We start from the raw sequence: 12,855 nt of genomic DNA on the forward strand, positions 1-12,855 counted from the left end.
CATTACACAGAATCTTCCCATGCATGCAATGGGAACCTTAAGCTCAGAAGTGGTCTTAGAGCCAGGCAGCACTCATCTAACCAAGCTTACTTATTTTCTTCTCAAAATATGCATGTGAAGGTGCTGGTTTACTACTTGCATGTTGTGTCAGAAAAATAAACTACTGAAATTTTATACAAGCATATACCAAGATGCTGTCTGATTCTTCTTTAGTACTTGCAGTACTTTTTATGAATTGTATTGTGCAACAGCAACTATATGACCATGTAAGATTCAAGCCTGAGGCAGATAATTTTTTTTTATAGGTAATGTAAACAGATACTTCTCTTCTTTATTTTGACTCCAAATAATGTCAGTGAATGCTCAGTCCAGTATATCTGACCTACATCGTTTTCTCTGGTACCTGGGGTTTGCAGTTAATGATGTCTGATGCAATTCCTGTAATTACAAAGCCTTCTGCTTGGCTTCTTTCTGAGTCAGGAAGCCAGTAACCTTCAGGAACTTCACTGCATTCACCTGAATTTCTTCATACTTCTTTTAGCCACAAGTAACATGAAGGTGGTCTTAAAATATACACTCAACATTAGTGTATGTCTTTGAAAAAGTACACCATTGTCTCTGTTTTGCCTGGTATTTAGTTGTCTGCAAGTGTTAACTCTTATACTGAGATGGTCAGATTCATGGAAATCTTAAGGTCAGCTAACTGGTGTGAAATCTGGAAAAAAGAATCCTTCCTCATTCTCTTTTCCTTTCTTACTAGGTAAACTGGTCCGATCTTTCAGTAACATGTGTAACAAAAACACACCAGGAGCTTCAGGAATTCCTGCTAAAAGTATGTATTGAAATAGAAGAGTAGTGTTTACACATCAGGTTTATAACGCCAAAAGTAGTCTAGGACAGTTGTGATATCTGGGATTTAATTACAGAAGCAAAAGTATGCTACCAGATTTGTGTACTTCACAATTGTATTAATCTTTTAAATCACGTATATTGTGATGGAGCAGCTTGACAGATGAAGAAGCTCAACAGAATATTTGGGGAGTTTCCCAGGAGGAATCATTTTGTCTCATCTGAAATTGCTGTTATAATTTTAATTGAACTACCATAAAACTACCAGATGAGTTTTTAGTATTCCTCATAGAGTTAATGTAGGTACAAGCACTGATCATTTAGAATGACCTTAGAGTATCGTTTGTTGTTTTTAATTAATGAGGCAGAGCCATGAGCATAACAGTTCTCAATTTTACTGTTGTATTCTTCAGTAGAACAAAGGCAGGCATATTCACTATCACAAGGAGTTAAAATTGAGGAAAATCTAGCAACTACCTGTGCGTGTTTAAAAAAAGTGAATGTTCTCTAAGTTGTTCTTCCCTCTGCCCCAAGCAGGGAATGCATTTGTGTGCGTAGGCCACACATAGGCCCCATGAGTGTGATGACCTCGAATTGTGTGTTTCATTGCCAGTGTCTTAATATTTTGGGTTCCACCTATTCTGGGAAATTCTGTATTTAAACTCCTCACTGTTCAGGGGATTAATGAAAAAGCTGTTTTGAGCATAATTTGATGGCATCTGGTGCTCTTAACCACAGTGTTAATTGCAAGTGGAAAGCCAGTTACTGTACAAAGGTCTTGTTCACTCTTTCAATGCTCAGCATTATATGCTTTCCAGCATTGTAGAAATGAAGCAGTGAGTATTCACTGTTGCTTTAATCTAGTTGGAATATCTAGTCCCAAGAGTTCCCAGACCTTGGTTTGTGAGGATTTGAATTATGGATGGCATGTGTGGTTGCAGATGGGGTGTCCCACAACATAGGGTACATGCATCTGCTCCTGAGGAGAACCTTAAAAGCAGGGCTGTCTTACAGGATCCCGTGCAGCTCTGGTATGAGTGACCAGCTGCATGCCTCCTGTTCTCCTGCCTGTAAAGCAAAGACAAACACCAGATTCTGAAGTGGACTCTCTAATACCTACTTGCTGCCAGCAAGAGGAGAAGCCAGGAAAACAGGATCCAAAATACAGAGCCGTCCAGTTTGACTGATGGCAGCTTTTCAGATGTGGAATGTTCCATGTCCTGGCTTGACTGCTCCAGCAAAGTCTAGATATATAGAAGATGGGAAGGAAAGCCACAGGCTGTTCTGTCAAGAACGTGCACAGCTGAGTTTGTTTTGGTTCAGTAGCCTTAAGTAGAAAAGAGAGAATTGTTGAATCAAGCAGGATAAAACTTATGCAAAACACTGTAGAAGTAAGAATGCTGTTCAGTTCATATGCACTTGCAATTTAGCCAGTCTGCATGGCATTGTTAACTAGTACGCTCTATTTCCTAGCAACAGAAAGACAGGAAAGAAGGCTCGAAATATTTGTTAGGGTTGATAGGAGTAAGATAACTGTAAAAATTGTTTCAGAATAGAAGCATCAATGGGAAAAACTAAGGTAGTAAATGGAATAACTTTGATAATTCATATTTAAAGAGCACCTTCTCTTGGGTCATAAGCATAAAAAGTTCCTTGCGTGTAGGAAATTACCCCTAATAAGCTTGTAAGTAACAAGGCTGTCTCATTACCTGAAGTTAAGAACTTAAAAAAGTTCTGGTTGTTTCCAGAGACAAATCTAAATACAAAACACCACGACAGGAGGTTTGCTTATCACCATGCTTCTGCAGTAGCTTTTTGGTACCTTTTGGTTAATACTATTTCTTAAGTCAGAGTTCCTCAACACCGTATATAAAAGCCAAAAAGGTCAGTTAAGAGCAGCTGCCTTAAGCACTTCTTTCTGTTTTTTAGAACTAATACAGTTTAGGTGCTATAACACTGTACTAATCTGATACTAACAGCACCTGCCTGTCTGGATTCCAGAAGTTCCCTTTATGTATGTTACCAAGCAATTATCTACGTTAGATATAGTGTCTCTTTATTAGTAGCACTTCATTCAGTGAAAGGATTACTTAATGCTTTGCTGTTATGCTGCTAGCAGGATGAAATATCCAGCTGGCACTCTGGATTGTGTGTATTCCAGATATGCAAGAGGAAGATGCTGTTCTAGTGTAAATTACTTAGTGCCGTTGATTTTAACTGATGGCAGGTGTTAACCAGATTAGCAACACAGGAAAAAAAAACAGTTTGCTATGGCAGTTTACCTTGAATTGCCCCAGAATTGAAAACTTTGTTGTTGTTTATTAATATAAATTAACAAATTTAATCAACTTTAATGTACTTTGGAAGGTTTAAATGTGAAAAATCTTTGTTCTAGGGAATATTTTTCATTTAAAATAGACATGTTCTTCAGTAGCAAGAATTTTGCCTTCTGAACTATGACATCAGAAGACCTCACTTCGTAATACTGGCACTGGAAGCAGTTACAATGACTTTCATAAGAGGTTTCAGTGTTGATGGCAGCTGGAGAGTGGCTTGCTGCTATTGATTAATCTCAGTATTGCCCACGGAAGTGTAGTGTATTATATAACTGAAACAGTCTCCTTTCTACCCGTTTCTTTAAAATAATTTAATGTAGCTAAGTTATGATAGTAAGTACAGTGCATTCAGTCCTCCCTGGTAATTTTCTAATGTTATTTTCCAACCTACTTTCTGTGTGTGAAAGATTTAAAGAAACAAATCAAAAGAGGCAGTAAATTACTATGGAAGGGAAGATGGTATTGGTAATTTCTGAATGTAGTTCTCTCAAATAGAGCTTTAAATTGTCTTAGACGTGGATTTGATGTCAGGATTTACAGCAAAGTGTTTCTCCAGCAAAACTAAATTATGATGATTTGTTGTACCTTTGGTCTGTAAATTACCTTACTCAAACTGGAACAATAGACTTTCTTGTTGATACCAAAAGGTATAAAGACTAATGGTGAACGAATACAGTCTTTAAAGTGTCAGCTACTCATTTTTCACATTAATCTTTTTCTCAGCTCCCGAAGGAACTGTCTTCTGAAGCATTTGACAAGACTATTTTAAGAGCACTAAATCAGGGTTTTCAGAAGAGGGAAGAACGAAGGCATGCTGATCTTGAGCCCATAATCAGGTAAATATTGTAGCAAATCCATCACCTGAAAAGTGATTTAAATCAAACTAGCTGGCTTTTAGGGACAGTGGAAATTCTGCTGCCTAAAAGCAATTTGTGAATGGGCAGGCAGTGAAAACAGATACTCTTGACACTTTTTTTCCTTTAAATTGAGACTTTTATTAAACTGTAATGAGTTACTTCTTCAGAAGTAATCTGAAAATATTTGTCCTGAGCAGCAGTATATAGCAATGATTGGCACTTCTGCAAGGGTCTTGCCTCCATTATACAAGATTACATTTAGAAATACTAGAAACAGTAACTCAGAGCACACATGTTCTAATTTTATGACAGGATAGAGTGAGATAACAAATTTGGAAAGAATAAACAGTGATAGTGAAACGTATATAAAATTAAATGTATCTCACACATTTGTAAGAAAATGGCCCTTACCTCATAACCTACTATTTAGTGATGAGAGTGCTTGCTGGTATGTGGGATGTGTTGGTTAAATTCTGTAACTCAGAACAGCAATATGAATTTGTATGTGCCTCTTTCTTCCCCCCCCCCCCCCCTACAGATTCCTTGTTACATTTGTTCTTTTCTGTCAGGGTTGTTCAACCTTGTTCAAAACAAATTATTCGTCAGATTAGGCAGTATCTCAAGTTAGGGTACTTGTTGAAGAATCAGGCACCACTTTTTGAGCTCCTGCTCAGAACGTACTATGGGTCCAAGCATATCAGGTCTTTGGGTTTTGTCTTAATAGCTTAGTTAAAGAAGATACAGAGCTGCTGGTGCCTCAGCCTTTTCCTTCCCAATTCCCTTTTCTTCTGATCTGTAATATTGTCTGTCTTTATTGGCTTGATTGTCAAGCCAAAACCTAAATCTGTGCAAACAATTTTGGCTAACAAACATTCTGGTTTCAAATTAACAAACTTGTTAAATAGAGGTTGACTGAAGAGAATGTACTACGGTAATACAGAAAGGTTGTGAAGCCTCACTGCACAATAATTAGAAACCCAAGAGACTGAGGATAACCTTTGAACATATCCAACCGTGTCATAGTATGGCTCTATAACTACAATTTGCAAGTTATGTTTTGATTATATTAGAGTGCTACATGAATAATCTCATGAAAATAGCATTACTGTGTACAAATTTAATTTTCTTAAGAGTGTTGGTTTAGCATAAATATATACTTATTTGGGGGTCCGAAGTATGTGCCCAGTTCCCAAAAATTGCTCTCCCTTGCCCCACCTCCAAAAAAATAGAGCTGGATAGTGTTTCCTGGCAAGCAATAACTGAAAACTTGTTCTGGCATGTAAAAGCCATTCATTCTTGACCTGTTTTCTTACCTGAAGCTAGTAGAATTTGTCACAGACCCCTTAAGAACAGACTTAGACCAGTGCAGAGCAATGTGGAGAATCCCACTCTTTGTGCTCTTAGAGATAATTATGAAACTCAAATGCTGACATTATAGGTGAATTAAACTTTGTATTTAACCAAGTAAGTGTGTTTGAGGAAGAGGTGCATTGTATCGGAAAACTAAATGTGTTCTCAAAAAAACCCCAACTTTTTATGAAGTCCAGTGCTTTTTGACTCAGTCCAAACTCTGATAAATTGTTGCAGGTGGCTAAAATGTTTGAATTGGGATGGCTTAAAAGCACATGTCTTTTACATTAAAAAAAATTCATCATACCAATTTCCTGTACAGGCTGTTACACTGGCACTGAACAGCAAAGCTCAGAGTTTGGACTTCTTAAGAACTGACCGCTTTGCTTTTGAATGTACTGTAGTAGATTTTTGTCTTCTTTCTATGGAATATTACTTACAGTTTTACGAATTCTCACTTAAATTTCAGGCAGCTATTTTCAAATACATCACAAGCTTTTCTGCAGAATCAGAGAGTATACAACTTCTTCCAATCAATTTCATCAGAATCTTTGCACACTCACAGTAAGAAATACTCTGTTTTATGTAACAGTCTATAAAAAGCTATTCTTTCTGTTGTGTCTAATTACAGTTTTGTAATTATGTATTCATGTTACATTGTATTCTACTGGTCATGTTTGAACTTCCTGCCAATGAATAGTTGCTTCAGCAGATATTCTGAGATGCAGATGCTTTTGACAGTGGGAATGGGCGATGTAGCATCAGCTTGTGTTTGGTTTTTTTCTTTCTTTACCTCTGCACCATCATACTATTAAAATAGGTAATTATGAATTGAGTAGGTGCAACAGTTTGGGACTTTTTCCTTTTAAAAAGATCTTAAACTTTTGAACAAGAAGCTTGAGCTGACCCAAAAAATCACATCTGTTTTTGATTTGGTTTCTTTTATAGATGAACCATTTGTCTCGATACTTAAACTAAGATTCATTTTGGATACATAGTACATAAATGATGGGATAGCCCTAATTTCACAACATACAGAATCTTGTTCAGAGCATTTGAATTGCAGAGATTCCTTGGTGGTCCTCTTACCTACTTGTGCATTAGAAATTGTTTGTGCGACCGAAGCTTAACTTCTCTCTATGGATGCCTTAGGATGTGATCTTCGTTTCTGTTGAATCTTTTCTTCTTTCAGTACATGTTATAGTTAAGGCACTGACTGTGAGGCCACTGCCTTCAGAAGTTGCAGAAGATCTTTGTAAGGAGTTGAATAAGTTAAGAGTTTTCGAACAGACTACTCATAGGACCTTGGAAGAAAACAGAGTAATGATGGCTGACTTTAATTTGAGATGATATATGTGATCTGTGACAAATGTATTCTTTGCATGATGAGATAGGGCATTGTGATTAGGATAGAAGTTGTAGGTAATTTTGTGACTTTTTTTTTTTTTTTTTAAGTAACACTTGGGACATTCTTACATGGCAGTTTCATGAAAATGTTTAGTTAATGGTGTCCTGGATGGTTGTGAAACTGGCTGGAATTTACTGCTGTGAAAATTCTGACAGCTCTGTTGTATTGAAAGGTTGCATGTGTCTGTATATTACATCTAGGTGGGAAAGACTTGCAAGTGCATTGTTGTACACGATGATAATTTGAAATGGTCTGAAAAAGAACCAGTGCGCCGGGTTCCATCACAACAGACTTGACTGGGTTAGTGCAGGGCAGAAATTACCTGCAGGGTAGGTAGATCAGAATGGTAAAATGGACAAATGTCAGTTCTGCAGGAAGTCTTACAGATTATAATGTGATCATAAATGGGAGATAACTTTAATAATAGTAAGTAAATAATTGGGTACATGAAAGTTCAACAGGATTTGTCAGATATGATAGATAGGATAAGGAGCTTGAATTGTTTGGCAGAGAGGAGGAAAGACTCCAATGGAAGATGACTTAAGTCTTCAAATACCAGAGGGTCATGATGTAAAGAGGGTGATCTGATGGACGAGATAAAAAGGACTGGGCTTAACTTACGAGGATGACTAGGACCAGGGGCAGGCAAGAATCTGGTGATTACCAGACAAGTCCAAAGCAGTGAGGCAGGTCTGAGGTCAAGGCAGAAAAACAAGTCAGTTGGTTGGGGTTAAGAACAACATCAACAAGGGACATGGTCAGTCACAAGCATAGCTGCAGTGCACCCGGGCGAGGGCCTGAGCTCTCAACCCAAAGGATGGGGACACCCTGGATGAGGCCACTGCCAGTTCTTTTCCCAGGAGTCTCACCCAAAATTACAGAATGGCACTGTATCGAATTGAATCTTGAGCACAGGCAGGTGAAGCCCTTGGGAGGACAGGGGAAGAGGTTGCAAAGCCCATTGGCGTGGTTCAGGACCCTGACACTGAGTTAGATATTAGACGTTTCGTGAAGACAGTGCAATAAATTTAAGCATAGTTGATTTTCTTTTGAGAAGGGGGACTGGGTGGCTTGTCCGGGGTAGCTCACAATCACATTTCCTATGATGCAGGGTAACAGAAGCTGTACTAAGACAGAAGTACTCACCCTGCTCATGGCCAAAGTCACCACAATTAAGTGGCTCGTGATTTTTTGGGTTTTTTTATTGATGGCCTCTGTGTTTTTCTAGGTTTCCTGTTTGTGATTCCTGGAATCCTGCTAATACTTGCAATTGCAAGTTAGCCCATGGTGGTGTATTTCAAATGTGGTGATAGTGTTGGGGGAGGGGGAGGAAGTGTATCTTTAAGAAAAAAAATCTCATCGTAGTTCTCAAATCAGATGTGCAGAATTAATTGGCAGACAAAGCATTTGTGGCTTAAATTGGTCTTCAGTTGCTATTTAGATTTGGGGATAAAGGTAATATCTCTTCACAGAAATAGAAAAATACTCTTTCCAAAGAATATGGTTTTAGTAAAACTTGTGTGGAAATAAATTCTGTGTTCAGTGAAGGGTCTTTATACCTTAAATAATACTTGGGATCTCACACTGAATAATATATTCAGTGAGCATAATTATGCCACCATGGTTCCATTAAGGAGGAAATCAATGACACTTCTCCAGGTTGGAGTAGACTTCTGATTCCAGCAGACTGTATTACAGCATGGTCTCTGGGGATTTAGTATCTTCAAAACAGACAACATTCGGAAGGATCTTCCTATCAAAGTTTCAAGCTCCTAAGCAGCAGCTCTCATGCTTTTACCTGCACTAACTTGGAACTTTTTGAGAGGGAAAGAGTAGACTCGTAGAGTTAGATTCATTTCCAAACTAAGTCTTTTTTCAGAGCAGGGCAGTGCTATTTTTGCAACAAAACTGTAAATATTATTGCCACTTCTTTTTACATCCTGTCTGGCATAAAGAAGCAAAAATTGTGCATGGAGACTATGTTAGATGCACTAGAAGACTTCAGCCCAAATTAGGTCTCTTTCAGCAGGTGAATGAATTGATAATGGGAGGAGTGTAACTTGTTGCAGAAGAATTCTAGTAACAGTTGTTGATCTCCTTGCGTTTCCTGCTGTAACACAAAAAGATTATTAAAAAAAAAATGTGAAAGGCAGGATAATAGGAGTATTTCTAATACTATCATCACAATCCAAACCTTTTAAAATGGCACCATAGCTTTAAAATTGTTTTGCACACTCCTTTCTTCAAAATAAAAGTATCTCCATAGAGCCTTTGCTCTTGGAGATGGCCTGCTTTGAAGGAGATGATGATCAAATTACTGCCACGTGCAAACCAGTAAGTTCAGTCTTCCATTTCCCCAGCTTCCAGTTTAGTGCAAGCATTCAGGAACTGTCTAGTTGTTCAAGATCTATAAAGTTACTACGTGAACTTTATTCTCTGCAGGTAACTTACAACCCTCTTTGAAGACGGTTAAGGCACCAGAACACTTCAAGGAGGACAGTTCAGAAGCTTCAAGTCAGGAGGAAGGTAGTTGTGTACTCAAAGGTGGTTCTTCTCTGAGAAATTTTACCACACTCAGTTCTGGAAATCATACAGTTGGCTGATTTCTTCATTGGTACAAAGTTGAGAGATGTGGATGAAATCTGCTATGTAAATGAAGATTTTTTGGTATACTTCCAGCAGTTTCCTTAGGAGGTTGCTATATAATTCAAGGAGTGGGAGTGTTTGTAGACAGCTCGGAGGCAGAAGTTCACAGCTGTGTTGAGCAACCAGGAAGATATATTCTACAGTTTACTTAAGCCAAGATTGTTTGTACCTTTTCATGTCTTTACATATTCTTCAGTTACCAGGGTTCAAAGTTGAGTACACTATTTCAAGAGTGGCAGACAGTTTTGCATTTAATGTGCCGAATTTGTCTAGCTTTTAGTTTTACACAGAAAGGATGTTCAGGTTTCCCTCTTATTCTTAACCTAGGCTGCTTTTGTACTCTGGACTGTTTGTAAGGACTGTTTGGGACTGTAGTGAGTATTGATTACAGTCTGAAAGCTGGTGTTTTCCAAATACCTCAAAAACAGTTCATATGAGGAAGCAGCGGCCTAGTGGCTGGTCAGTAATTTCATTCTGAAAGGAGTGGCAAGCTAGTTTTGCGTTCTTTTCAGTAGCGAGCAAGTATAAGGTAGGTGGAAAGGATGAGAAATGGGACTAATAGGTGAACATGGACCACTGAACACTTACACTGACACCACTGTTAACCCCGTTACACATCAATAACTAATAAGAAGCTTGCAGTTGATCTTATATGCAATCAGTTATCCACATATGCAGTTCAGACAGCTTTTCATTTTTTAAAAAAATCATTACTATATTCTTCTTTAGAGTTCAGAACACACCAAGTAAATTTACAGTATATTTGGAAATTACCCAAATAGCATTTTGTATACTGTCCTCAAAAAAAAAAAAAAAGAAGGCATTCTGAATGCATTTGTATTATTTTAGTGAAATGCTATCAGAAGTTTAAAAATTGTGATTTTTTTTTAAGTTTGTTTTTTCAAATCATAATTTGGACTTATGTGTAGCATTGAGGAGTTCAGGCAAAAAGGTAGCTACCAGGAAGGCTACCTGTTCATCAACAGGTAGAATTAAGAAAAGTTGCTGCTGTTAAAATTTAATGGGTGCCTCAAAGAAGAGTTGGCTGTGTCTCTGAAGTTCTTGTTTCTTGTTTGAGGCAGTGTCTCTTTTTGTCATGTGTAATTTGTAAAGCTTTACTTGCGTAGTGAATTTTGAGGTTCAGAATATAATACTTCTGTCTTAAGACTTGTCTTCATTCACGATTTGGAATGTGTGATGTAGTTCTGAGATGGATTTTACCAGTTCAGAAAAAATTACAAAAGTCTGTACTTCTCTGACTGAACGCTTTCTTCTCTCCATCCTTTCACACTGGGTGATACTCAGTCACGCATTTAGTCCTTAGGATTAAATACAGAGGTGAGCAAACATAAACAGTTGTTATAGTTGCTATTTTTCTGTTTCATTCTTTTATGAAATGGAAGGTAAAGAGTCTTGATTACACTGTGTACGAACTGATCTGTCTTCTATGCAACAGTTAATTTCAGCACTGTAAATTAACCCTAGCGTATTTAACAGACATGTCTTCTACTAAGTGTTGGGTAGTGATGGGAAGATGAATTTGTTGAACTGACCTAAAAGAGGAAATAGGAATTGCTGTTGAAATTATGCTTTAATTTTTTTCCAGATGTAATGCAACACACAGCAGTTCACAAGAAACATAATGGAAAAAGTCCTGTTGCCAAGTAGGTACTAGAATGTAATGTGTCCACACTGCATTTCTGAACTTCATTTTTCTAGTGCTTTGAGAGTATGAGTTTCCTTCCAGATTAAAGGTTGTTAGTAGGGGTTTTGTTTGATTGTGGTGGGGTGTTCTTGTTTTATTTTGTGTTGTTTCAGAGGCATTATTAACTTAATCCGTATTAAGAAAATATTTCAAATGATCATATTTATAAGTCTTTTTTCCTGAATTTTGTAAGTCTTCTCTGCTTGGGTAGATATTTTGATTTGTGTTTATAAGCCAAGTAACATAAATTTGTATTACATGTATTTTTCCCATGTGCATGCATACACCAAAAATTTGCAGTGCTGTTGATTTTAAGATTTTCTTCAGTGGCTTCAAAGATGACCTCGTAAGAGAAGGTAGTCCATTCTTCCCCTTGCTTAGTAGCAAAAGCATGTAAACCTTGCTGGTTTATGTCCATTGTACATTAAGGTAGTTTATTGAAGTTGAGAGGTTGGCCCCTGTGAGCTTCAGAAAGTTCAACAAGGCCAAGTGCAAGGTCCTGCACGTGGGTCAGGGCAATCCCAAGCACAAATACAGGCTGGGCAAAGAATGGATTGGGAGCAGCCCTGAGGAGAAGGACTTGGGGTGCTGGTGGATGAGAAGCTCAGCATGACCTGGCAGTGTGCATTTACAGCCCAGAAGGCCAACGGGATCCTGGGCTGCATGGAAAGAAGCATGGCCAGCAGGTCGAGGGAGGTGATTGTCCCTCTGTGCTCTGCTCTCCTGACCCCCACGTGGAGCACTGTGTGCAGCTCTGGGGCGCCCAGCATAAGAGGGACATGGACCTTTTGGAGCAAGTGCAGAGGAGGGCCGTGAAGATGATCAGAGGGCTGGAGCACCTCTCCTCTGAAGTCAGGCTGAGAGAGTTGGGGTTGTTGAGGCTGGAGGAGAGAAGGCTCCGGGGAGACCTTGTAGCAGCCTTCTAGTACCTAAAGGGGGGGCCTGTAGGAAAGCTGGAGAGGGACTTTTTACAAGGGCTTGTTGTGATAGGACGAGGGGGAATGGCTTTAAACTGGAAGAGGGTAGATCTAAATTGGCTATTGGGAAGAAATTCTTTACTGTGAGGGTGGTGAGGCCCTGGAACAGGTTGCCCGGAGAAGTTGTGGATGCCCCATCCCTGGCAATGTTGAAGGCCAGGTTGGATGGGGCTTGGAGCAACCTGGTCTAGTGAAGGGTGTCCATGCCCATATCAGAGGGTTTTGGAACTATGTAATAGTTAAGAAGGTCCCTTCCAACCCAGACCATTCTATGATTCTATATATGCTTTCAGATATGAAGTAGATAATGTAAATTTACCTATTAACATATTTTGACCAGAAACTTTAGATATGTTTGCACATAGTTGTGCAATACTTCAACTGTATTAAGAGAAAAAATGGATACAAAATTTATTGTGGTTTACAGTTTTGTTCTCTGTTGTTTTATCTGTAGAATGTATTTATCTTGGGGGGGGGGGGGGGGGGCGGGAAATTACCTGGAATTACAATAATTAGAATATAAACATAGCACAAAAGTGTTGATGATGGTTCACAGATCTTTTACGGAAAAGATTCCTGTGAAATTACCGGTTGGACAACTTAGTGATTTGTTTTATAACCCGCCTACTTACTTTCAGCTTGCATTTCTTCAAGAGGAGAATGTCATCTTGACAAAATCTCCGATTATACTAGTGGATATATAACCTACTATGAATTCATAAGAGTG

General features: G+C 38.5%; 1 protein-coding gene across 1 annotated transcript in view; it reads left to right on the forward strand.

The window, feature by feature from the left end:
• Positions 1-12,855, forward strand: part of ZCCHC2 (zinc finger CCHC-type containing 2) — a 46,842-nt gene that overhangs the window by 22,372 nt on the left and 11,615 nt on the right. The window contains 5 exon segments of the mRNA XM_055800818.1: positions 761-832; positions 3,909-4,021; positions 5,862-5,956; positions 9,243-9,326; positions 11,053-11,110. Coding sequence (XP_055656793.1) covers positions 761-832; positions 3,909-4,021; positions 5,862-5,956; positions 9,243-9,326; positions 11,053-11,110 — 422 coding nt within the window.

The sequence above is a fragment of the Falco peregrinus genome, chromosome 3 (assembly GCF_023634155.1).
Source record: "Falco peregrinus isolate bFalPer1 chromosome 3, bFalPer1.pri, whole genome shotgun sequence".
NCBI lineage: Eukaryota > Metazoa > Chordata > Aves > Falconiformes > Falconidae > Falco > Falco peregrinus.